General features: G+C 42.3%; 1 protein-coding gene across 1 annotated transcript in view; it reads right to left on the reverse strand.

Annotated features, from left to right (window-relative positions):
• Positions 1–10,409, reverse strand: part of FAM193B (family with sequence similarity 193 member B) — a 138,493-nt gene extending 128,084 nt beyond the window's left edge. The window contains exon 1 of the mRNA XM_069244504.1: positions 10,222–10,409. Within this exon, the coding sequence (XP_069100605.1) occupies positions 10,222–10,359 (138 nt within the window). The 5' untranslated portion in view covers positions 10,360–10,409. The remainder of the gene's footprint in view (positions 1–10,221) is intronic.
• Between the last annotated feature and the right edge of the window lie 13,290 nt (positions 10,410–23,699).

Genomic DNA, 23,699 nt, shown 5'->3' on the forward strand with positions numbered 1-23,699 from the left:
TCCTGAAATCACACCTGTGCACAGCTCCCATAAAAAAATGAAGACCTCGAAGCTTGAGGCAGATGCGACAATATTCGTATTCTGGGAGTTGTTGAAACAACAAATACAGGGCACATGGACCTCTTTGTTGACCGTCCGCTCACAGAGTTGTTTGACCATGCGCGTAGTGGAACGTGCGCACAGGTCGCTCATGGCAAGACCTGTGCTGGGAGCCCCGCCCCCCTCTGACCAATTGTTGCACGTCTTCTAAACTACAGGGACCGTAACAAGGCGCTCTGCCTGGCACAAGAAAAGACTCTTTTACAATATCAAGTAGCCATAATCTCTATCTACCCAGACTTCACAATGATGGTAGAGGAGGCCAGATGGACATTTCAGGATGCTAAGGCCGCCCTTCGGGGACTGGGTCTCCGGGATCTATCCTGCCACACTCCGTGTGAATGTCCATACAAGACGTGTCTCTTCGATAAGCATGCAGAGGTACTTGACTTTTGCAAGAACACACCAAGGAGAAACCACATTCAGTCCACTCCTCACCACAACAATCCCCAGCACTTAGTCAGGGGACATCCAGCCAAGACATGTTTTTGGAGACATAACTACAGCCTGGCTACCTGAGGGGCTACAATATTTCTATCCTGCCAGCTGTGGGGCCAACTTGCTGCGTGCACATCATGGCCATGCTCCTAATTACTTCTCCCCTAGGTGCACCATGAAGGCTGCTCGGATCTTAAGACTCTTCAACAATGGATACACTGCTCTTACCTAACTATGCGACTGGGGGACCACTTGCTGATGCGATGCCACCCCTCCACAGCAGATACCACACTATAAGTTCTAATGGGGATGTTCTGTGTTTGTTTTAATAAGGGAACCACTTCTCACTCCTTAGGTGTGGGTGGGGCGATATGGGACACTTGGAATACAGGCAGTCTTGACACTGTTAGATTATGGTAATTTTGTTTTTATGTGCACGCGCAGGAAACGCAATGGCACCCATTCACCTCAAATCGATGACTGTTACACAGACCAAAAGGCGACCAACTCTAAATGTTACATTCATGTCCTGGAATATTAGGGGTTTAAGCAACCTGTGCAAGGGGAAACAAGTTCTATAATATTTAACTAGACATGGTGCAGTGGTTGTTTTCCTGCATGAGACTTATCACCTAGTTCTAGCTGTCCATTTGCTAAATAATAGGGTCCTCACCGAAATACTCAAACTACGGCTCATATTCCCAAAGGGTCTGCATATTGTCCCATAAAAAAACGTTATCCTTTCATCATCAGCACACTATTGGAGACACACTGGCAGATTCCTCCTGGTGCGAGGCATACTAGCAGTCAGTAGATTTGCACAACTCAATATATTTGTCCCTAATGAAGACACCCCAGATTTCTTTTAAACGCTTCAAATGCATATAAACAGAGAACCCGCGGAGATAATTGAGGGGGGGGTGGGGGGGAATTTAACCTTCTTCAGGATACACGCCCAGACACCACATCCCGCTAATAAAACCCAATCCCTGAAAGTTCTACGCAATATCTACCATATCCACTCGGTGTGGGACCCTTGGTGGCTATCACCCATTGCCGCGCTGATCTACACATTCTGTTCTTCCCCTCATGACCTGGTCTCACACTGATTTTTGGCTCATGTCACCACAGACATGGCCCTGCCTTCGTTCTGTCTCCCACCTCTCGTAGAGACTATAAGATCACTCTCCAGTCTGCCTCAACCTATGCTTTACCTGCGTGGACTATATGGAGCGTCCATGGCACTTCCTAGCTATGCACATCTGCACAAGGTATTTCGCTCTGACCTCCGCTATTATAGAATACTTTGCCATTAACGTGGCTTCAGTTACATCCAAAGCAACATGGGGAGGTGTTCAAGGCCTACATTAGTTGGATCAGTATAGCTAAACACTCCGGTGTCCAGCGAACTATCCGCTGGGATATTAGCTGTGTTGAGCTGCGCTAGCTGGTGCGGACAGTGGAGGAGCCTCATGACCAGCAGGGGAACGCTTGCTTGTCAGTCAAATTGCTGGATGAATTCTGGGAGCTGGCGGAACGTGAGGCCAAGTTCCTGGGTAAATATGCCAGGGAACGTAGGTATGGTGAGGGTGAGAGGCCCAGACGCACGTTGGCATGCCTTATTTGGCCTTGTAGGTCAATTTCTTATATCCCTGAAATACAGGGGCCCAGCGGCTCAAGGACCTCCGAAGTACAGACACTATTTAATCATTACATGCAATTTTACACCACCTGCATGCAGGGCCGTTCCCCTAAGATGCAGCAGTATCTGGAGGAGGTGGTCATAGAGTGGCTGAGCTCAGCACAGCAGCAGTATCTAAGCAAGCCCTTTAGAACCGAGGAGGCAATGCTGGCCATTGATTCATTAAACGTTTCTAAGGCGCCAGGCACAGACAGATTTACTGGGGTCTTTTATAAGGCATACAAGCACATACTGCCCCCCCCCCCCCCCCATCTCCACCTTTTGAACGTGTACCATGAGTCCATGGGTGAGGGAGTGCTCCCACTTCGGGAGGCTGTGATCACCTTGTTATTAAAACCAGACAAGGACCTCACCCTATGTGGTTCATATCGACCGCTGTCACTTTTGAATTTTAATAATAAATTTCTGGAAAAGATGGTGGCTAACCGGCTATCTCTGCTGCTGTTAAGAGAAACTACAACGTGAGCTACCTAAATGATATAATATCTGAAGTAACAGATACACTTCAGAGAAAAAGCCTTATAAGGACTGATAAATATCCATTGATAATTCAAAGTCGTATAAGAAAACAATAAGCAGCTGCTGAAAGAATTAAAGGAATGACAAAAGATAACAGGGAACTAAATCTCAACTGAACACATTTTAATGAAGCGATATAACAAAACACAAGGAATCAAGAAATATAAAACATGAATGGAAATATATGTAACGTTAAACTTCTAAATCAGGCACACCACAATCAAACTAGACGACAAAAAATGGATAAGAAAGACATATGAGGTAAATGAAAAAACAATTAACGTATAAATCTACATAAATACACTAACGTGTCTAAAATACAGTACATACAAACATGTAAAGATTGTTTCCAACCATACATAAATGTACATTGATATCATACTGATAAATAAATATATATATATATATTTATATATATATATATATATATATATAGAGATTGATGTTTAGAAAAAATTAAATTAGAGTGGTGTTGAAACAGGGATACTCTTAGGGAACCAAAGGCCTACGCGCGTTTCGGTGTTCCTATTGGTTATAGGTCACCTTCTTCAGGGCCAATCCCCTTAATAACAAACAACAAAGTTCATTTCAGCAACCAATGTTCTAATTATTTTTTCATTAAATACTTGGTACGCTGGAATCTTGTAGTCATGTCATCTAGTAAGGAAGAGAGAAAGATGAAGAATAGTATATTTTTATAGATTTGTTTGCTTACTTTCAATCAATTATTTTATTTCATTTTAATACTGTGTGCAGATATATGTGTCTTCATATAAAATTATATAGTAGACGTGCCCATTATCAGTTTAGAATATAAATTGAAACGTGTTCAAGTTTAAAGTCTAATAATAGAAAAGATTGTTTATTTACAGATTAGAAGTAAGAGAGTAAAGATAGTGAAATAATTATATTAATTAATAAAATCATTAAAATGTATTAGTATGTATATATTAGGTCAAGATTAATGAAATAGTGACTTGTGCTATAGTACTTAAAATTAATATTATTATATTATATCCCAAGCTTATAAATACATGCATCAGTGCATATTAGAAAAGTGGTACCATTCCATAGATAGTTGTTTATTTGCTTACTGAAGTAATATATAGTGGTAAATCGAGCAATGTTCAAAGCTCATGGTATGTCCAATCCTTGAGATGGACGTGATAACATCAATTGGACAGGAAGGACGATCTAACTATAAAGTAAGACAATAAATAGGATTGTGAATTAAAAGATGTAAGATGATCATCCTTTAAAAGTGAAAAACCGACTATCTCTATATTTTAATACTATAGTTGCTATTACCTATAGATTCTGTGGTCCACTATTTAAGAAAGGTTTTTGTTGATATTTCTTTAATAAAAGCACAGACCATATTTTTATACTAGTTTGTGTGTACCTACCGGGGCTAGAAAAAGTTGCAAGAACTGGTCCTAAGATGTATGGTCTCCGATAGGATTTAATACATACTGGATGAGGCTTAGGAGGAAACGAAACCTGCATCGGAAAGACATGTACATGTACAATGGAGTAACAGTAGCTCAATCAGGGAAAAATACAGTTAAGAGAAACTACAACGTGAGCTACCTAAATGATATAATATCTGAAGTAACAGATACACTTCAGAGAAAAAGCCTTATAAGGACTGATAAATATCCATTGATAATTCAAAGTCGTATAAGAAAACAATAAGCATGTCTTTCCGATGCAGGTTTCGTTTCCTCCTAAGCCTCATCCAGTATGTATTAAATCCTATCGGAGACCATACATCTTAGGACCAGTTCTTGCAACTTTTTCTAGCCCCGGTAGGTACACACAAACTAGTATAAAAATATGGTCTGTGCTTTTATTAAAGAAATATCAACAAAAACCGTTCTTAAATAGTGGACCACAGAATCTATAGGTAATAGCAACTATAGTATTAAAATATAGAGATAGTCGGTTTTTCACTTTTAAAGGATGATCATCTTACATCTTTTAATTCACAATCCTATTTATTGTCTTACTTTATAGTTAGATCGTCCTTCCTGTCCAATTGATGTTATCACGTCCATCTCAAGGATTGGACATACCATGAGCTTTGAACATTGCTCGATTTACCACTATATATTACTTCAGTAAGCAAATAAACAACTATCTATGGAATGGTACCACTTTTCTAATATGCACTGATGCATGTATTTATAAGCTTGGGATATAATATAATAATATTAATTTTAAGTACTATAGCACAAGTCACTATTTCATTAATCTTGACCTAATATATACATACTAATACATTTTAATGATTTTATTAATTAATATAATTATTTCACTATCTTTACTCTCTTACTTCTAATCTGTAAATAAACAATCTTTTCTATTATTAGACTTTAAACTTGAACACGTTTCAATTTATATTCTAAACTGATAATGGGCACGTCTACTATATAATTTTATATGAAGACACATATATCTGCACACAGTATTAAAATGAAATAAAATAATTGATTGAAAGTAAGCAAACAAATCTATAAAAATATACTATTCTTCATCTTTCTCTCTTCCTTACTAGATGACATGACTACAAGATTCCAGCGTACCAAGTATTTAATGAAAAAATAATTAGAACATTGGTTGCTGAAATGAACTTTGTTGTTTGTTATTAAGGGGATTGGCCCTGAAGAAGGTGACCTATAACCAATAGGAACACCGAAACGCGCGTAGGCCTTTGGTTCCCTAAGAGTATCCCTGTTTCAACACCACTCTAATTTAATTTTTTCTAAACATCAATCTCTATATATATATATATATTTATTTATCAGTATGATATCAATGTACATTTATGTATGGTTGGAAACAATCTTTACATGTTTGTATGTACTGTATTTTAGACACGTTAGTGTATTTATGTAGATTTATACGTTAATTGTTTTTTCATTTACCTCATATGTCTTTCTTATCCATTTTTTGTCGTCTAGTTTGATTGTGGTGTGCCTGATTTAGAAGTTTAACGTTATATATATTTCCATTCATGTTTTATATTTCTTGATTCCTTGTGTTTTGTTATATCGCTTCATTAAAATGTGTTCAGTTGAGATTTAGTTCCCTGTTATCTTTTGTCATTCCTTTAATTCTTTCAGCAGCTGCTTATTGTTTTCTTATACGACTTTGAATTATCAATGGATATTTATCAGTCCTTATAAGGCTTTTTCTCTGAAGTGTATCTGTTACTTCAGATATTATATCATTTAGGTAGCTCACGTTGTAGTTTCTCTTAACTGTATTTTTCCCTGATTGAGCTACTGTTACTCCATTAGGGTATCCCCATATAGTTTTTCTCCCCCTATCTCTGCTGCTGGACCAGATAATCTCACCAGTTCAATCGGAGTTTGTGCCTCACAGGTCCATGTTGCTTAACCTGCGTGCAAAGTTCACGTCCCTTCATAGAGTTTCCCCTAAAATACCAACCACAGTTGCCCTACTAGAAGCGAGGGAAGGCCTCTGATTCATTAGAATGGCCTTTCTTAGAGGCCACTCTCCATAAGCTCGGCATTCCCCAGGGCTTTACCTCCTTAATCACGCTGCTGTACTTATGTCCCACTCCCCGTATTTGAGTTAACGGCACACTGTCACGTCTTTCCCAACACTAGGGGAACTCAACAGGAGTGACCTGCCACCACTTCTCTTCATTATTGCTATAGGGTCTATAAAGTGGCACCTTCAGGAGAAACACTTACACAGAGGATTGCAATTCAAGACCGGACACTACTGGTCTCCTAATATGCATATGATATCTTATTTTTCTTTCACCTGGTCACAAACCTGAGTCCGGTGCTGGTGAAGATTGCTCAGTTTGGCGATTTCTCAGGATTACAGATTAACTGGCATAAATCTGAGCTATTCCCCCCCTCACAGAGGTAAGTAAATACCCTCATCGGCTCCAAGTTACCTCTTTTCTGGCGCGAGGACCAGGTTAAATATTTGGGTATCTATATACATCAAAATAAGGAACACATACTTAGACTAAAGTACGGACCCGCAATAGAAAGATTAAATATACAGATAGACCGCTGGATCCTCCTCCTCCTATCCATGGCCGGCTGCATTGCATTAATTAAAATGGTGGTGCTCCCACATGTTCTATATCTATTTGTCAACATACTGATCCCTCTCACCAATACATTTTTCACTACTCTACAGAGTTCTTTGGCACGGTTGATATGGGCCGGGAAGTGACCCCGCGTGCACTGGGAGTTTCTGACACTCCCGTATGAACACAGAGGTTTTGGGGTTCCCCATTTGCAGTTATACTATTTAGCTGCCCAATGCCACTATGTGTACTATTGGTGTCATCAAGATGCCAGGTTACCATATGCTATACCGGATAGGGATTCTGTGTTCCCTACCTTCTTACAATCGCTGCTGCCACCTGGCCACCCACTGGATCCCACAGATGTCTGTCCAGTTGTTGGCCACAATATGCTGGGCGGGGCGCCGTCTGGCTCGCCTTCTGTCTTGCAGCATGCTATACTCAGAAGCAATCCCACTGGGTAGCAATCCGTGGCACCCCATATAGTGGAAAAACTGGTGCAACATACGCTTTGCTCTCTTCAGCTTTCTACTATAGGTCTCGCGAATGGAGAATTGTTGCTTTGAATCCGCCACGTACATGGATCATTTTGTCCTCCGACATTTGCAGAGCACACTGCGGGCGCTTTTGCCTTCTTACCCACTGGCATCTTCGGACTTACCATCCCTCACACTAATTATAATGGCAGACTCTGCTCCGGGTTTAAATTTCCAAGTTGTGCCACGCATGCCTTGAGCTTCTCCCTGTTCAGGGTGGAAGGTGCGGGACGCACACTTAGGGCATCACAGTCCAATAGGATATGGTATGCTTGTTGTTACCAAATACTCACAGTATCCCTCAATCACAGGCACAAGCTTTTACACTATAATTTTTTCTGTAGGATCTACAGAACACCCAGTGCCTTAGCAAAAATAGACCCCTCTCGCTCCTCTGCATGTCTGAAATGTAAAGTGGAAAATGATGATTTTGCTCATGTGGCAGAATACTGGAGGAAAATTTTCAATACACTGACATTGGTGTGGGCACCTCCGTATGGCACTGCTGGGATATTGCTAAACCTCTTCAACGCTTTGCAGCCATAGCCCTTCGCCTGGTGAGGTATGAAAAAGCTTTAGATTGGGGTTCCAGGATACCGCCTTCGGTGTGGGCATGGATGCAGAGCCTCATTTACTGTGATAAACCTAGTAAGATATATGCCTCTCTGCAGCTGCCTACTTCGGCCCGAGGGATATCGGGCAGCCTCTGAGCAACCATTTGTCGACCCGAGCTATCGCATGATATTGCCCATGAATACTCTGCTGCCCAGGATGTACGGCTATCTGAGACAGAGGTCTTGCCGCATTTTGACTCTCACCTCTCAATCACAATGGTACATAATGTACATCAACCTTCTACAATCCCCACCTGCTGCCCTTCACATGAGATGCCTATTTTATGTATAGCCTAGTATGCGTATAGGTCTCGAAATATGATTGAGTAATAGCACATATCAGGCAAAGTTTGTTACTTTTTTTATTTGGGGGGGGGGGGGGGGGGTTAAAAAAAACTTAATAAAAAAGAAATTAAAAATAATTGTACTTGCCAAAGTGTTTTAAGTTCGTAGCCCAGAATAATGATAAAGTTTGATGGTTTCACTTCATTAATCCTGGTTAAAAGCACAAGTCATGCACAGTTCCTAGGTACCACAGCAAATACTTTAGCTCTCCACAGTATGATTAAACATAGATAAAGCAACAGTATTGCCCCAAGGGTTCTTGCGAACACACCAAAAAGTAGGTTTCGTGTACAATGGTCACCAAAGTCCAAACAACCCACAATAATCATGCTCTGTAGTCAAACGGACAACTCTGTAGACAAAAATATACATTCAAACCAGTTGCTTCCAAAAGGAAGTAATGCTGCCATAACAGACTTCTAAAGCATTGCAATCACAAACACAGGGCAGCAAACTCAACCTAAAAGAAGTGATGCCCACACTAAAATTCACAAGAGGACAGAGCCTTTAAACTATAATCTGCAAAATAGGGATTAATGTTAAGGTAGCATCTTGTTAAGAGTACGATGCAATGTCAGACTAAGATAATGTTTAATTTCAAGTCGTGCTTGGGGTCAACTGAGATCACTGCAAGGATTTCACAGAGCTTTAAATCTCAGAAAAGAGCTGAAGTCAGAAGGACAGTTCTGCCGGGAATCCCAAGTCTCTATCCAGTCTGCTTGTTAACTATACAACATACAAACCGGCTAGACTCCAGAAAGGATGAATATTCTGCAGCAAAGACGACTGTATGCCTGTTTAGCCAATTCCACATTATCCTATGTTAGTACCAAAGGCAAAACCCCCTTGTGGTTATCACTGAGCCTTAAAAAAATTCAATATCGTACACGCCTGATATAAACAAGTGCTGGTCAAGTAATATATTATTAACTCAAAACAGATTGACTGCGAGTTGAATGATAAACCCCCAAAGGTGGAGCTGGAGTTTGGGCACTGTAAATATGACCTTGTCCGTGAATTTTAAAAGCAATACAGAACTTCATCAATGACTTACTGGACCACGAACATTTACAAACGTACGTGGTGCGCACAATCCCATTACTGACTGGTAAGAACCTACGTTTGGTATAAGCCAATATGCAGAATATCAAGTCCCTATTGAGATACACTTAAACGTTACGTAGTTTTTAAGCAACACCAGCTTCTCTAATTTTATAACCCTTTCTCACAGTGGAGAAACTGTTGTTTTTACTTAAAATAAAGGAGAACACATATATTGGCCCTGGTTCAATGGGGGTGGGCAAACCAGTTATAGCACACATGCACGACCCAATCTTTGAGGAAACAGAACGAAACCATAATTATCAGCTCTGCCTTATCCGGAGGTTGTCTTAATCACTTTGGCACCAACCAGGTCGTCCATCTACCCATGTTAGTGCTCAGGGGCTATCTTTCAGATACAGGAGTGTCAAGAGCACACTGCATTAAACAAGGATCTTTAGGTAAACTATAGGGGCGACAACAGTCTCCTGTTAGATTCCACAAGGGGTGGGGTACTCGAGCGACAGATGGGAACCCTTGGCAACCCCCGATGCTACTCGGACACTCGGCATCTCCAAGCCTCACACTAACACAGACCAACAGATTTTCCTCCCTCAGTCCGAAAGCCAAAAACACAGATTTAATATTTCACGTGGCTCCGTCTCAAATTTACTATCTCAACCTGCCTAGACTCACCCCAAAAATCCCTGCACCTGACCACACACAGCAAGCCCCTTTCAGACAAGAGCCCTCCTTGCGTATCCCATCTACCTTTACTTTACCAATGCTCCCTCGCTGCCACTATGCACACCCCGCTGCCCCTCTGCTCCCCACGCCCCTTGGGCCCCTCACCTGCTCCTCGCCGCTGACCGCCTCCTGCAATCGGCTTCCAGGTACCCCATCCATCTCACCTCCCCTGACTGCTGTCTCCCCGCCGCGCTCTGACCCCCGGCGCACTGCCGCCCCCTGCTTGCTCCTCCTCCGGGTCATGATACTGTCTCTACAGCTACTATCTCACGGACTCGCTCAGACAACAGTCAATATGGCGGCACGCTGGGCTCGGGAAGGGCAAAGGTCAGCGCCACTGACAGCGAAAGCGGACCAGCTTCAATTGGATCTGTACTCCTGGGAGAAGAGCCGCCACCTTGGAATGGAGGTTGGCTGAGCCTAATGACATAGATCGAAAGAACGTCTTCTGATAACGAAAAACATACATTATATTTAACAAAAAACAAAGAGGCAGGGTAATCATATCTTGAAGCGAGCATAAACAACCAATAATGTTTTTATTAATATACCCTGGAAGGGTTTTTGCGAATTTGTGACTGCTCTTCTCGTGTAACACAAAATAAACACAATTTTTACCATTCTGTTTCCATCTTTTTTTAATGAAAGTGCAGCCGATGTCGATCTCCCAAGGGGGCAACTGCTTTATCTTAACCGTTCTATGAACTCTGCTGCGCCTTGTTCCTCCGCTTCCGTGGGTTATGGTAGGCTGTCAGCGGCATTGCAGTTCTTGTCCTTCCTTTATATTTACAGTTAGGGTGCTGCGGAGAGCTCGCTAGCCGTCACGTCAGGTGCTAGAAGAGAGCCCGAGGTTTGTGCCTGGCCAGGTGTTCCACTTGCTGTCTAAATTTTAGGGCTGTTCAAAGTGGAACATGAGTATAATAAAACACTGCATGTGTACAGCGTAAGATCAATCATATACGCGTTCATTAACTTTACTGAATAGTGGGTGTGACTATCCAGGAGATGATACTGAAGTTAGCTCCTTATTCGTAGAGCGTGTTATTGTTATGCTTATTCCACCCTCAACTTAACCGCAGGCACTATGTTATTAAAAGCGATTTGCCTGTTCTGAACACAGTTTTATTGAACACATTAAGGGGATCGGCGGGGCTAATCAGAATTTAATGTGCACCACAAACTATTCAAGCTCTGACAACTGTTTTGGTCCGGCATTACCCCCCAGCTTTTTGGCTTAGTTGGCTTCCTTGACATTTTAGGGAACTATTATGCGGCTGTATGTGCTCCTTGTGAAAGGGAAGATTGCCATCTCTCATCGTAAGGTAAGCTAATAGAAAAAGTGGGCTGACCCACTGCCCATACAGAATGCTGTATTGGGCAGAAGAAACATAAGAATGACACTATAACCTACTAGTGGATCAAGAGGGTTGGTTGTAAACCCATAAACAGTTTATTCTACATATAATTTGAGTAAACTAAAAAGGTCTTGTTTAACGCCGTACTTAAAAGTGTGCCTCTTTCTCACACTTATTTATCTATCACACCGCCATGCACTGCATCTCATAAAGGGGTACTTGAACCTAAGTGGTCATCACGCTCAACCTGGAAATACTTCCCACATAGACTTAAAGGATTGTCAGCCAGCATACCTTCCAACCACACCCCACGCAGTGTACTGTGCTACCCTTGTGGGTAAGGACGTTGAGCTCCTCACCTTTTGGTAGTAAGTGCTCTACAAAAGCTACAATTCAGTACAATACAATATATTAATACTTGACCGTCATACTATCACAGTATTTTCAGTTGAACTCTCAAGGTTTCATTACTCCCAGCAACGTTTGGGAATTTTGTTTCAGGTTTTGAATATTTTAAAAATCTGCTAGAGATCTTGCACAGTATCACTTTTTTTTTGGATTTTCTATTGACTCCTAAATTTTCAAGCATAACAAAATCATCAGAAAGCATTGTTGAATGACCACAGTCAAGGAGGCTGCAGCAGCAAAATAAATTATTTCCCTGGGAGCACTGCTTGTTTCTTTGCTCTCTTCCTTGTCCTCAAACCCTACCTTATTTATTTATTTATTTATTTGCAATGCTTAGCTGTTGCACAGTGCTCCCAGGTACTCGCGTTTCAACATTTGCTCCTGCTTCCTCCTGCACCATCAACTTCAACCATTCCGCACAGTAAGCATTCCCTCCCACCTGACATGTTCTTAACTTTTCCTTCATCATGCCACAGTTTCTATTTAACTTTTTTCTTTTATTACTTTTGTGAAGGTCCAGCAGCTGCACACTGCATCCGGCCACTTGCTTCTTTTACCTACTGTCCCATCATAGCCTCCCTCTGTCTTGGAACAACAAAGTAAAAAGATTCTATGTCAAGATCGGAGGCCTTTTGTGATAGAACAATAAATTCTGAATAAGTCAGACCTATGCGAAGGTTAAGAATTGTCAGCCTCTTTAGAGCTCGATAGTGTAACGGACCCAGGAAAATGGCCTGAATAGACGATGCTAGGAGGCCTACCAATCGGGCAAGTACCCTCAAGGAAATCAAAGGAACAGATAAAGCTCTCTTTAATTCCTTCTTAATAGCTAGTCTCTTGGTTAAAGGGGCTTTAATTGAGTCAATAAGGAATCTATCCTGAAGCCCAGGAATTTTTATATTCTGGACTGGTTTCAACCAGGATTTTTCCATGTTGATAATGAACCCCAGATCCTGGAGAAGTTGAACTGACCAGGAAAGATGTAGGCGAACCAGACGCTTCTCTTGCGCTATGATGAGAATGTCGTTGAGATGAACTATCAGGCATACATCCCTCTCTGTCAGCCATTGCATAACTGGGGGCATGACCTTGGTAAAACAGCTAGGGGCAGAGGACAGACCAAATGGGAGGGCTGAGAACTTGTAACATTGGTTTCTCCAAAAGAACTGAAGGAATCGGTGATGAGGGGCAAAGATAGGAATGGTCAGATATGCATCTTTGAGGTCCAAGCTAGTCCCCTTCTAGCAAGAGGTCTCGGAGGAGGTGAATGCTTTCCATTTTGAAATGCCTGTAAACAAACCAAGAGTTAACATACCGCAGATTGAGTACCAAGCGTGGCCCTCCTCCCTTCTTCTGAACCAGAAAGATCATATTGATAAACCCTCTGGGATGTGGTTGAGAAAGGACAACAGCGCCTTTTTGAAGAAGGGCTTCTATTTCTTGATCTATAAAAACACTCTCTTGATGGGAAAAACTGAGAGGAGGGGGAATCTCTATTTGGTGGGGAGTCAAATAAAATTTTAGATGATAACCTGCTATCGTGTCTAGGACCCATGCATCTTGCGTAATCAGTGACCAATTTTGAGCAAACAGACTCACCCTTCCCCCCAAAAAAAGTTCCAGGGAAGGAATAATTGTTACCTGTTTGAGAGGAGCTTTGGTTGTAGTATCCCCCTTTGTGAGGTCCTCTGGGGCTGCGTCCTCTGTAGCCGCAGCCTCTAGCTGGATAGAAGTTGGTGCTGGTTTGATAACCGGAGTCTCCTCTGCCTCTCTGGTATGGACGAGAGGTCTGGGATACGAATCGGCCAGACGCTCGACCCCTGAAGCGCCCAGCCCGGTGAAAAAGGCCACTGTTGAAAACTTTTTAAATTGATATCTGGGCCTTATCCAAAACCGAGAACATGCCTACGTACTTGGCTAGGTCTTTGAAAAGTTCTGCTAATTTTGGGTCAATACATAACAGAAGTGATTTCCGTCTCTCTGTGGAGGTAGAACAATTAGTGTTCCCTAAAAGACATATGGCTTGTTGGGCCCATTCCAATAGTATGTCAGGATCTATAGGCTCCTGCGTGTCTTTGGGTTGCAGGGCCAGGTCAAGGATTTTGGTAAGGGGGCCTGAAATGTCCAATAATTTGTTCTGGTGTCCTCGCCAGGATCTGTCAATGCCTTTTTTCAGATCCTTCGAGTATTTTTTAAGGAAGGTAACCATGTGGGGGTCTAGTTCTGGGGTCTCCACTACTTTTCCTGCGAGGGCAGGGTGAGGGTATTCTGATTGCAAAGTACTACTAATAACTTTCTCAAAGTTCTTTGTAAGCCATGTCTGAACGTATGTTGCCACCTCCTGACAAGGAGTCCATTCTGAGGACCTGGGGTGCACAATATTATCTGGATTAAAAAGAAGCTTCTTACTAGGAGGAGGAGGAGAGGATGACTGTTCTGTGTGCCGTAATTTGTGCTTACGCTTGCCTTTTTGCTTTTCAGAAGATTAATTCTCCTCAGAATCTGAATCCGAGGACTCATCGGTTGTATTATGAGTTGTCTGCAAGAAAGGAGCGGTATTGACCTCTACCGGGGTGGGTTTCCCCCGAGCCTGCTCCAAAGCGCCTGATCCCAAAATTAAATATAGGCTGTGCAAAAGGACGTAAGGCCTTCACTAATGCTTTATTTACTTAGTCCTGCACGTGAAAGTCAAGAGCTTCCACAATGCGCTTTTCCATATGGTGATCTTAATGTCCAGGGTATTCCCCATATTGGTAATCTTCTGCATATTGGGCCATATTTCTGAAGTGCAAATAATTAAATTTGTAGGGATCCCATTATTGCACTGCAGTTGTTGGTGTGGGGGGACATCCAGGTGCTAAAAAGGTCCCAACAGGCCCTTGCCATTATACAAAGTTCTTTTCCTCGTTGAACATGGAGGAGGTCAGCACCAGTCCCCTAGAGCTAGGCTCTGATGATTTATTACAGCCCCCTCAGGACAGGGGGGTGCAGGGAGCTGATGGCACATCTTCTCTCTACCGGTGCAACGCGCTCTCACAGAACTCGAAGTCGGGCTGTGCGCATGTGCGATCACTGCGGCAGAGCAAGGACTGCTCCCAAACGTAGCGCGGCCTCCCCTGAAGCTCCTCACCAGCAATGTGAAACTTGGTGGATTAATGCGATCACTATAAAGGGAAAAGGTGCGGGTCGCGCTGCTAAGCGGAAATGAAAAAGGCGCCTGAAGGCAAACAGCAGCGCCGTAATTAACCACAATACTACAAATAAAATAACAGTACTTATCTCGGCATGACGCAGCAAAGAAAGAGGATGGTCAAACAGTCAAGTGAGGTGAGGTCAAACAGTCAAGACTAACTCCAGGACGGTGAGGTGTGATTAAAAAAATGTCTAGATCAGGCTGCACATATATATATCTCTTGTAATAAATATAATGTACAAGTGTTATTATTCCATGTAAAATATATGCCTTTTATCATTATTAAAGAAATATGGTCAGTAACTTTGATTATTAGATGGCATTAAGATTATCTTTGACTATCAAACGTTACTTTGCAACTACACTGCGCCATGCGCTTATGTGCGTGAGGCAAGGTATACAATAGGACTAAACCCCATTTTGTAGCATCAGCAGCTCCTTCTGGTAAGCACTCATTTAGGCACTTTTCAGAACCTGTGCAGTCTTTAGCGTGCTGCTTCATTGGCAGCATGAGGTGATCAAAGGGGACTACGCTGTGTGGAAGCAGTCATGCAGTTCTTTGCCACTGGTCACACTGGATAAGGAAGATGTTGTCCGGGCTATGAGGTAGGATAGGCGGGGAGACTACACAGCCCATCCTGCAAAACCGACCATTCACAGGCAATTGAAGGGGGAAGGCAGGAGATGCAGGGTTCTGTGCACGGTTCTCACATGACTAGCAGTTACCAAAGAAATGTAATAAATATATGGTGGATGCTTATGGGACGCACACTACCACGAACCACTGAAGAAATGCAGCAGATGCAGTGATCTGGCACATTGCCTTCAAACTAGCAGTAGTCATAGTAGAGTGGCTTTTAGGCCAGAAGAATCCCACATGCTTCACAATATTGTAGGCCACTTATCCATTAGTGACAATGCAGGGTGTTGCACACATGTTCAGACAGGCGTCAGGTGCAAGTGAGGTGTATAGAGCTCATTAGTAGCATCTTCGTGCGATGAGAGGGGTGATAGCTAAAAATGATAAAAAGGAATACCACTCTGGGTACATCACAAATAGCCAACAAAGATTAGTGCGCTGCTGCTGAGCAACCAGCCACATCACACATGCCACTTGGGAGGATACTTGTGACAAGGGTCTCCTGCACAAGAAAAACATATGAGGTCTGCCAAAATCATGAAAGATGGAGTGTGTTGTCACATGGACACAGCACCAGGGTTTTTCAAATCTACTGCCTATCACCCCCATATGAGATTTCAAGAGGCAGCTCCTGTCCAAGATAAGCTATATGGTTGGATGGAGTAAACTTTTCAGAAAGTCCGTCAGACCTCCTGAGATAATTTAGCCCTGTGCTCCACAATGAAGTTCAATTTTTGCAAGGAAATGAATCTGTGAACAATCTCAACTTATCTTGTTTTATGGGCATCAAGGCCTTAAGACCAGTCTAATATGACACTGTGTCCCACAATTGTATCACCCTTTCCTAGGTTTGGGGTGGGGCATGTCTTGGTCACCCCGCCATTCAAAGTATTGTGACACATCAGAAACAATAGATTCCCTCTTGCCTTTTTGCCTGGCAGAGTCAGGATGTACAGCAAATTTAGTGTAGCGTAAAGTGACATTGTCTTTATAAACAATTGAATATTTGAGAGACGTGGTCATTTTTGGGGTAAGTACAGGGATTATTATTGATTCAGACAAAACTCCATAAAAATAAATTGACTTAATGGTGGGTCATTTAATGACATTTCATCTTGATGTGGGGAAAGTATAGTTATTTGTTCAGACATAACTGCATACAAATGCATTAAATTGAGTGTTGTAAGTTTTAGTCAAATATTTAACAATTTGTGTTTATCTCAGTCAAGTTGCACATGGCTCGCATAGAGGGGTGCTCCATTTATCAATAATAATACAAACAAATGGGTAAAGTTGGGCTTCCTAAAAAAAAGATTGTTACCTATGTAGCTATAACTTTTTATCAATACACTAACTTCATAGTGGTACAATATGATTTTTTTTCCAGTACAAATTATGTTTTGCTCACATGGATCATGTTGGTGCACATGGTGTGTGCATTAAGCCAATGTAGATACATGTGGACAAATGTGATTACAAAATAAAATTGTATTGTCACCTACTGGTATACGTTTTCATATAAATGCACTGAATTGAGGATTACCTGTGTGGTGCCCTGTTTTATAATAGTTCATCTTTGGTTGTGCAGACCGTGCTCATCCATATATAACAGTATAACATTTGTGAGCCAAGTTGATTTTTGTCAAGTAAAGGGATACCTACTTAATTAGAAATAATTGCTTAGATTTACTTCAACTTCAAAGTTACATATTCAATAACATATTTAATAGAGATGGACAAGCTGCTAAATCCATATGAAGACCTGATGGGTCTAATTTGGCCCTAACAGCCAAAGCACAAGCTGGACCACCACAAGACGCATCATGTCTGTGACACAGTTTTTCACTTTCTTGTGCATTATTTTGTTTACAAGCATTGGCATAACTAATAGGTCTCGCCTTTGGAACTTATAAATGTTTAGCCACGCAGCATTTTCCGGTTAATAAACTGGCAATTCCCACAATTTAGTTAAAAAAAAAAAAGCCCTCCTTTCTGTCGCCAAATGTTGCCATCTCAAGATGGGAAACTTCACATTTTTTAGTGTTCCCCACATAAATTCCATCAGGTGGCAACAGCACACAGCATGAAGGAAAAGACTCACACACTTGGAGTTGGCTAAAAAACAATTGTATTTTTCTTGTGGGTTTGATTACAGCATTCTTAAAATCTCACCATCTATGCAAAAATGCCGGATGGAAGAATAGGTAAACATATGTTCGAAGTAAACAACCCCTCATCAGCAAATGTAACCAGACAATCGCCATGGGAGTTTGGTTAAATACAGTTTGTCTGTACACAACTAAAACTACAATACGTCCCACAGTAATATCAATCTCCCCTTGAATCGTAATATGAGCATGTTTTAATCATAAAAGGCTGGTACATTTGGGAGTAAGTCCGTAACATATCAATTAGTTTAGTGCCTTTAAAATTGAAAGCCCAAAAAAAGTTTATACCAGAAAATAAACTCCCTTTGCCACAGATTAAAAAGACAAACATACAGCCTTTTAAATAAAAAATGTGTTGTACTAAGTGCATTTATAAACATCTCCTGTCAGTTAGAACTGGCAAATAATTAAAACAAATGTTTGACATAATTTTAACAGCTGTAGTGTTGCTTTTAGCCTTTAGCCAAACTTTATCTGTGTCGAAGCTTGTAGCAGACTCACACCCTTTTGGCACGAAACTGGTGCCAGGTTGGAGTAACATGGCATGGGGTAAAAAACATCTTGCAGGCTCTGAGTCTGCTTGCCTATTTGAGTGAATGCATTAGCATCTGTTAAGATTGTTATCAGTACTACAAGCTGCATTTGAGGTGCTGGCAAACACAAAGCATTTAAGTCAAGTACGGTAAACTACAGGATGCTACCCCACCCACCAAGCACAAACCCAGCTCCCTCAAACCCAACAGAAATTAAATGTTAACATTGTGTGCTAATGCCAAGTGTTCAAAGCGTGCTGCAACATGGCATCTACATTTATGAATGTGAGAAATTGCGTATTGTGAATCAGGGACAAAACCCCACATGCAAAACAAAAACCTAGAGCACTGGAGTGTGCTCCACGCGTACAGCAACATAGAATCGGCCTCTGGTGATTAGGATGAAAGCATATATCATTTCCCTGTACTTAAACAAACATGTAAATTCACAGTCTAAGCTTCGGAGCACTGAAGTGAAAGTGAGCGAACTGCACAAAAACACACGATGCGTGCTCGATTGCCGTGCACTAAAGTTAGTGTTTTCATCCACACAAAAACTGGCAATATTTACGCGCAAGTGGAATGTGAATAATATGGCCCCGGCATCTTTTGATAAAAAGCAAAATACGTAATCTTACCATGCCTAAAACTAAAAATAAATAGCAAACCTGACCTTCAGTACTCTAACCTTTGTGTTCACACTATATACTAATTCAAAAATGTGGAAAATAAAAAGGGCTTTTGAGCAGCGCATGTTGAAAACTTGTCAACACGGAGTGATGAAGTAACCACATGTGTAAAATAGTGCAGTGTAGGTTAGGGCCATATATCTAGAGGTGAGACAGCAACAAAAAGTGCATGAGTCAAAATAAGAGGGTTGCACAGAAGCTTATATTGATTTTTAGCAACACGTTGGATGTAGAAGCACGAGACTTATACCACGTAGACGTTTGGGAAAAAAAGGACTCTTAATGTGTGCATAACAATTGATTTTATGTTCTCTTGACTCAATTACAAAAAAAAAGTAAATGCATCCTTTAATACTATAACTTTTGGGGTTGCCTTGTAGCAAACAATTCAAATAGGAAAAACCCAGGGTGAAGGGAAAAAGCATTCACTAGAAAGTAAATAAAAAGGTACAGCATGTCTCAAAGAGACAGCAAATCTGCAGCCTGGGTGACAGCTTAAAAAATACGAAGGAGGCAGAAACCACATGTGTAAATGTTTGCAACAAGACTTGGGAACAAAAGGCTTCCTGCAGAACTGAAACGAAGAGCACTGGCATGTACTCTAAGCGTATGGCAACATAGCATCGGACTGTGGCGCTTGGGATCAAATCACATATCTCCCCATCCTGAAACCTAAAAAATGTAAATTTACAAAGCTAGCTTTGGAGCACTGAAGCGAAAATGAGAAATTGCACAAAAACAGACAGTGCGAATGGCGTGTTTTCAAGCCAACAATCGAAGCTTGGGAGCAATGTAGTGAAAGTGCGGGAATTGCACAATAACAGAAGGTGCATGCATGAATGCCATTGTTTAAAGGCCACAAGCAAAAAAGTAACCTAGAGCACTGGTTTGTGCTCCAAGTGTACAGCAACATAGTATCAGCATTTGGCCGAATGGGGTCAAACGCAAAATCTCCCTGTACTAAAACAAAAATGTACATTTACAATGTTAGCTTTGGAGCGCTGAAGGAAAAGTGAGAAATTGCACAGAAACATACAGTGCGAGCACGAATGGCGTGTTTTCAAGGTGACAATCTAAGCTTTAGAGCCTTGAAGTGAAAGTGAGGGAATTGCACAAAAAGACACATTGCATGCTCGAAAGCTGTTTTTAAACCCCACAAGGGAGACTGAAACCTTGAGCACTGGCATGTGCTTCAAGCGTATAGCAGCATCGGCATCTGGTATTTGGAATCAACTCACATAATCTCCCCATACTGAAACATAAATTTTTTTACATTTACAATGTTAGCTTAGGAGCGCTGAAGTGAAGGTGAGAAATTTCCCAAAAACACACAGGGTGAGTCCGAATGTTATGTTTTCAAAACAGCAATCTAAGCTTTGGATTACAGACGTGAAAGTGAGGGAATTGCACAAAAACAGACAGTGCATGCACAACTGCTGTGCTTCAAAGCGATCAAAAACATGAACTATATTACTGGAAAACTTTAAACAAGGCACGCACAGTAAGAAGAAGTGCATTTGCTGCAAAACACATTAAAATTGAGTCTGCTTAAGCGCAGTTGTTTCACTACCCCTAAAAAACATCTTTCCAACATCACATGGGATGACAAATAAGAAAATAGTCTTGAAAGCAACATAAATGCCCACCGCAGAAAAAAGACATGTGCAAGGGCATGTCCCCCCAGGTGAGAATTAAAACATAAAAGGTGGAACAATTGGGATGGACTCACCACTCAAAAGAACCAGATTTTAAAAGACACAAAAAGGCACAAATGAAAAGCGGGGGGCATGCCGAATGCCCGTACAGTAGATTCAGCACGTCTCAAAGAGACAGTGCATGTGCTGCCTAGGTGAGACCTAAAAACTGCAAGCAATACATAAGTAGATAAAATGCACCTTTGTTTTTTTACTTATGCTCATGCTGTGTTACAGCAGCTCAACTTCACAATGCAGGATGCAAATTATTTTTCTTTTACAGTGCTTGCAGGAAAGTGCCCTTTTTGACATGGTCACTCCCAGTTTTTGCCTGGCATTATGTGCAAGTTTTTACAGTATGTGCACTGGGTTCCTGCTAACCAGGTCCCCATTGCCAGATCTCTTTCCCTAAAACTGTACAATTGTTCCCCAATTGGCAATACCTTTGGCATCCCAGTAAGTCCCTACTAAATGGTACCTAGGTACCCACTGCGTGGGTACCAAAGAGAATCCTTGAGTCTTGCTGCATGTATTGTGCCACCCTCAAGGACCCCTCACCTAGCTCATGCAGACTACCTTTGCAAGCTGTGTGTCTTGGTGCAGCTAAAAGTGAAAACAAGACATGGCACACATCCTGTGTGCCATGAACACTGCATGCAACATATGTAAGTCACCCCTATAGCAGGCCTTCTAGCCCTAAGACAGGGTGCAATATATTACATGTGTGGACGTATCTGTAAGAGCAGATATGCCCCTGCTATGTCTTTGTCATTCTTAGACATAGTAAGTGATCAGGAATGCCAGTACATGTGCTGGACACTGGCCAACACAAGTTCCCCAACTACATGATGTCTTCATTGAAACTAAGGATGTTTGGTATCAAACATCTCATATTAATAAAGACTTACTGATTCCAGTGATGGACTTATTAATACATGCACACAGAGGGCATCTTAGAGGTGCCCCCTGAAAACCTACCAGCTACCGGTGTACTGGCAGACTAGTTTTATCCAGTTTGCAACCCAGGGATGAGAGTCTCCACACGAGGGTGGTCAGGAACAAAGCCTGCACTGGCAGGGCTGTTAACAAAACCCCTCCCAACAGGATGACCTGTAAATCTGCATTCCAAGGCAGGGGGCTTCAAAGAAGCCTGCCACCCTTGGAATGCAGATCTGGCTTCCCTACGAAGGGAGATGCTGACTCCCTCCCCTGCCGCTGGGCCCATTTGGCACCTCGACCGGTGGGAAAATTAGTAGTCAGAGATGTTTGTCCACTCCTTAGGTCAGTCCCACCCCTAAGGTGAGCTGCTTGATATGGACACAACATTTAGAAAACTGCCATCCTGGTGACGGCAGAATTAGGAACTGTGGGACAGGGTTATGTCCACTTCCCACAGAAAGTGGTCATATAGGAGGCGTAGTGACCCCAGAGGTAAGAAGCCTACTGCCCTACACTCCCCTAAATGCCCCTAAATTCAGTATTTAGGGGAGCCCCCTGAAAATCAGATCCTGCTGACCTGAAAAAGAAGGACACTCTGGCAGTCATTATAAACATGGCGGTAAGGACCGCCACGCAGGCAGTGGCGGTCATTCCTGTCAACGGCATGGCGGTCCAGACCACCATATTCTGAACACAGTAGTAAACTGTCAAAGCAGCCAGTTCACTGCCACCCACCGCCAGGCCAGAAACCAGCGCCGGGCGGACTGTAGGCAGATTCGACCCGGCGGTGTAGGCCGGACCGGCGGTGGGATTATGATCCCATTCCCACCAGGGATTTCCTGGCGGGATACCCTTCCAGGTAATCCCTGGCAGAAATCATACAGGTGACAAGAATACTCATTCCTGTCACCTGTATGTGACACGCCACCCACCCCCCTTGCCACTACGAAAAGCCACCCAACCCCCAAACCCTTAGATCCACCCCCACACCCTGAACCCTGAAAACCGACCCCCCAACCCTCCACCTCCAAAACCCCATGTAGGCCCCCCAGGTTGATCCTCACGAACCCCACCCCTACATACAGGTCCCCCCAAACCCCAAGCCCCCGGGAACACACGCATACATACACTCAGACACACATCCCCCCCACACATACATTCACGCACACCACCATGCACTCGCACACTCACACACACACACCACTCCCCCCCTTCCCTCTCAGACAGCACTTACCTCTTCTGTCGCGCTGCTCCAGGAGGGAACGGGCTCCCTGGATTCTGCTCCGCCGCCATCGCCGCCTCTCCATACACCGCCATGCCTATGTTGTCCCATAAATCTGTTTATTAACATTTTTAAACTTTACATTGTTTCCTGTTCTGGCATTTGCTTCAGGTTGGCATATCTTGTTGTGTATTACTTACATCATTAAGCATTATTATTTAGTACATTGGCGACACATTGATGCAGTGTTTTTTGCAATTTGTCTATGCAGTTGTTCGGGTAGTATTTACAACCATTGTATTGTTAATAGTTTCCAACATATGTGGCTTTTGATTCCTAGTGTGCTGCGTTTTTGTTGTTCATTACTGTGAATGTAGCTTAAGTGGTCGTTTGTATGCCTATTTTTTGTTTAGATCGGCACAGCGCTTGGTGGCATTTATTAATATAACGTTTTGTCATCACAATTGTTCGATTATAGTATTTTTGTTAAGAAGACAGACACTATGAATTTTATGTAAGTTAACATTTGAATAAAGAAAAAAATCGAAGGAAAAAAAAACAACAACGTTTGCCGAGTTCGGACAGTTATGTGGTCATTTCGTGCGTGACTGTTTTGGTGTTGGGGTGAGGGCTAGTTACAACAGGTTGGTTAATCTGCGAAAAGGCTGGGTCAGCTATCTGGTTTGATGTGCATAGTTTTCCCTCCCCATGGTGCCATAGTGTGTCTAGTTAATTTCCGCAT

The sequence above is a fragment of the Pleurodeles waltl genome, chromosome 7 (assembly GCF_031143425.1).
Source record: "Pleurodeles waltl isolate 20211129_DDA chromosome 7, aPleWal1.hap1.20221129, whole genome shotgun sequence".
NCBI lineage: Eukaryota > Metazoa > Chordata > Amphibia > Caudata > Salamandridae > Pleurodeles > Pleurodeles waltl.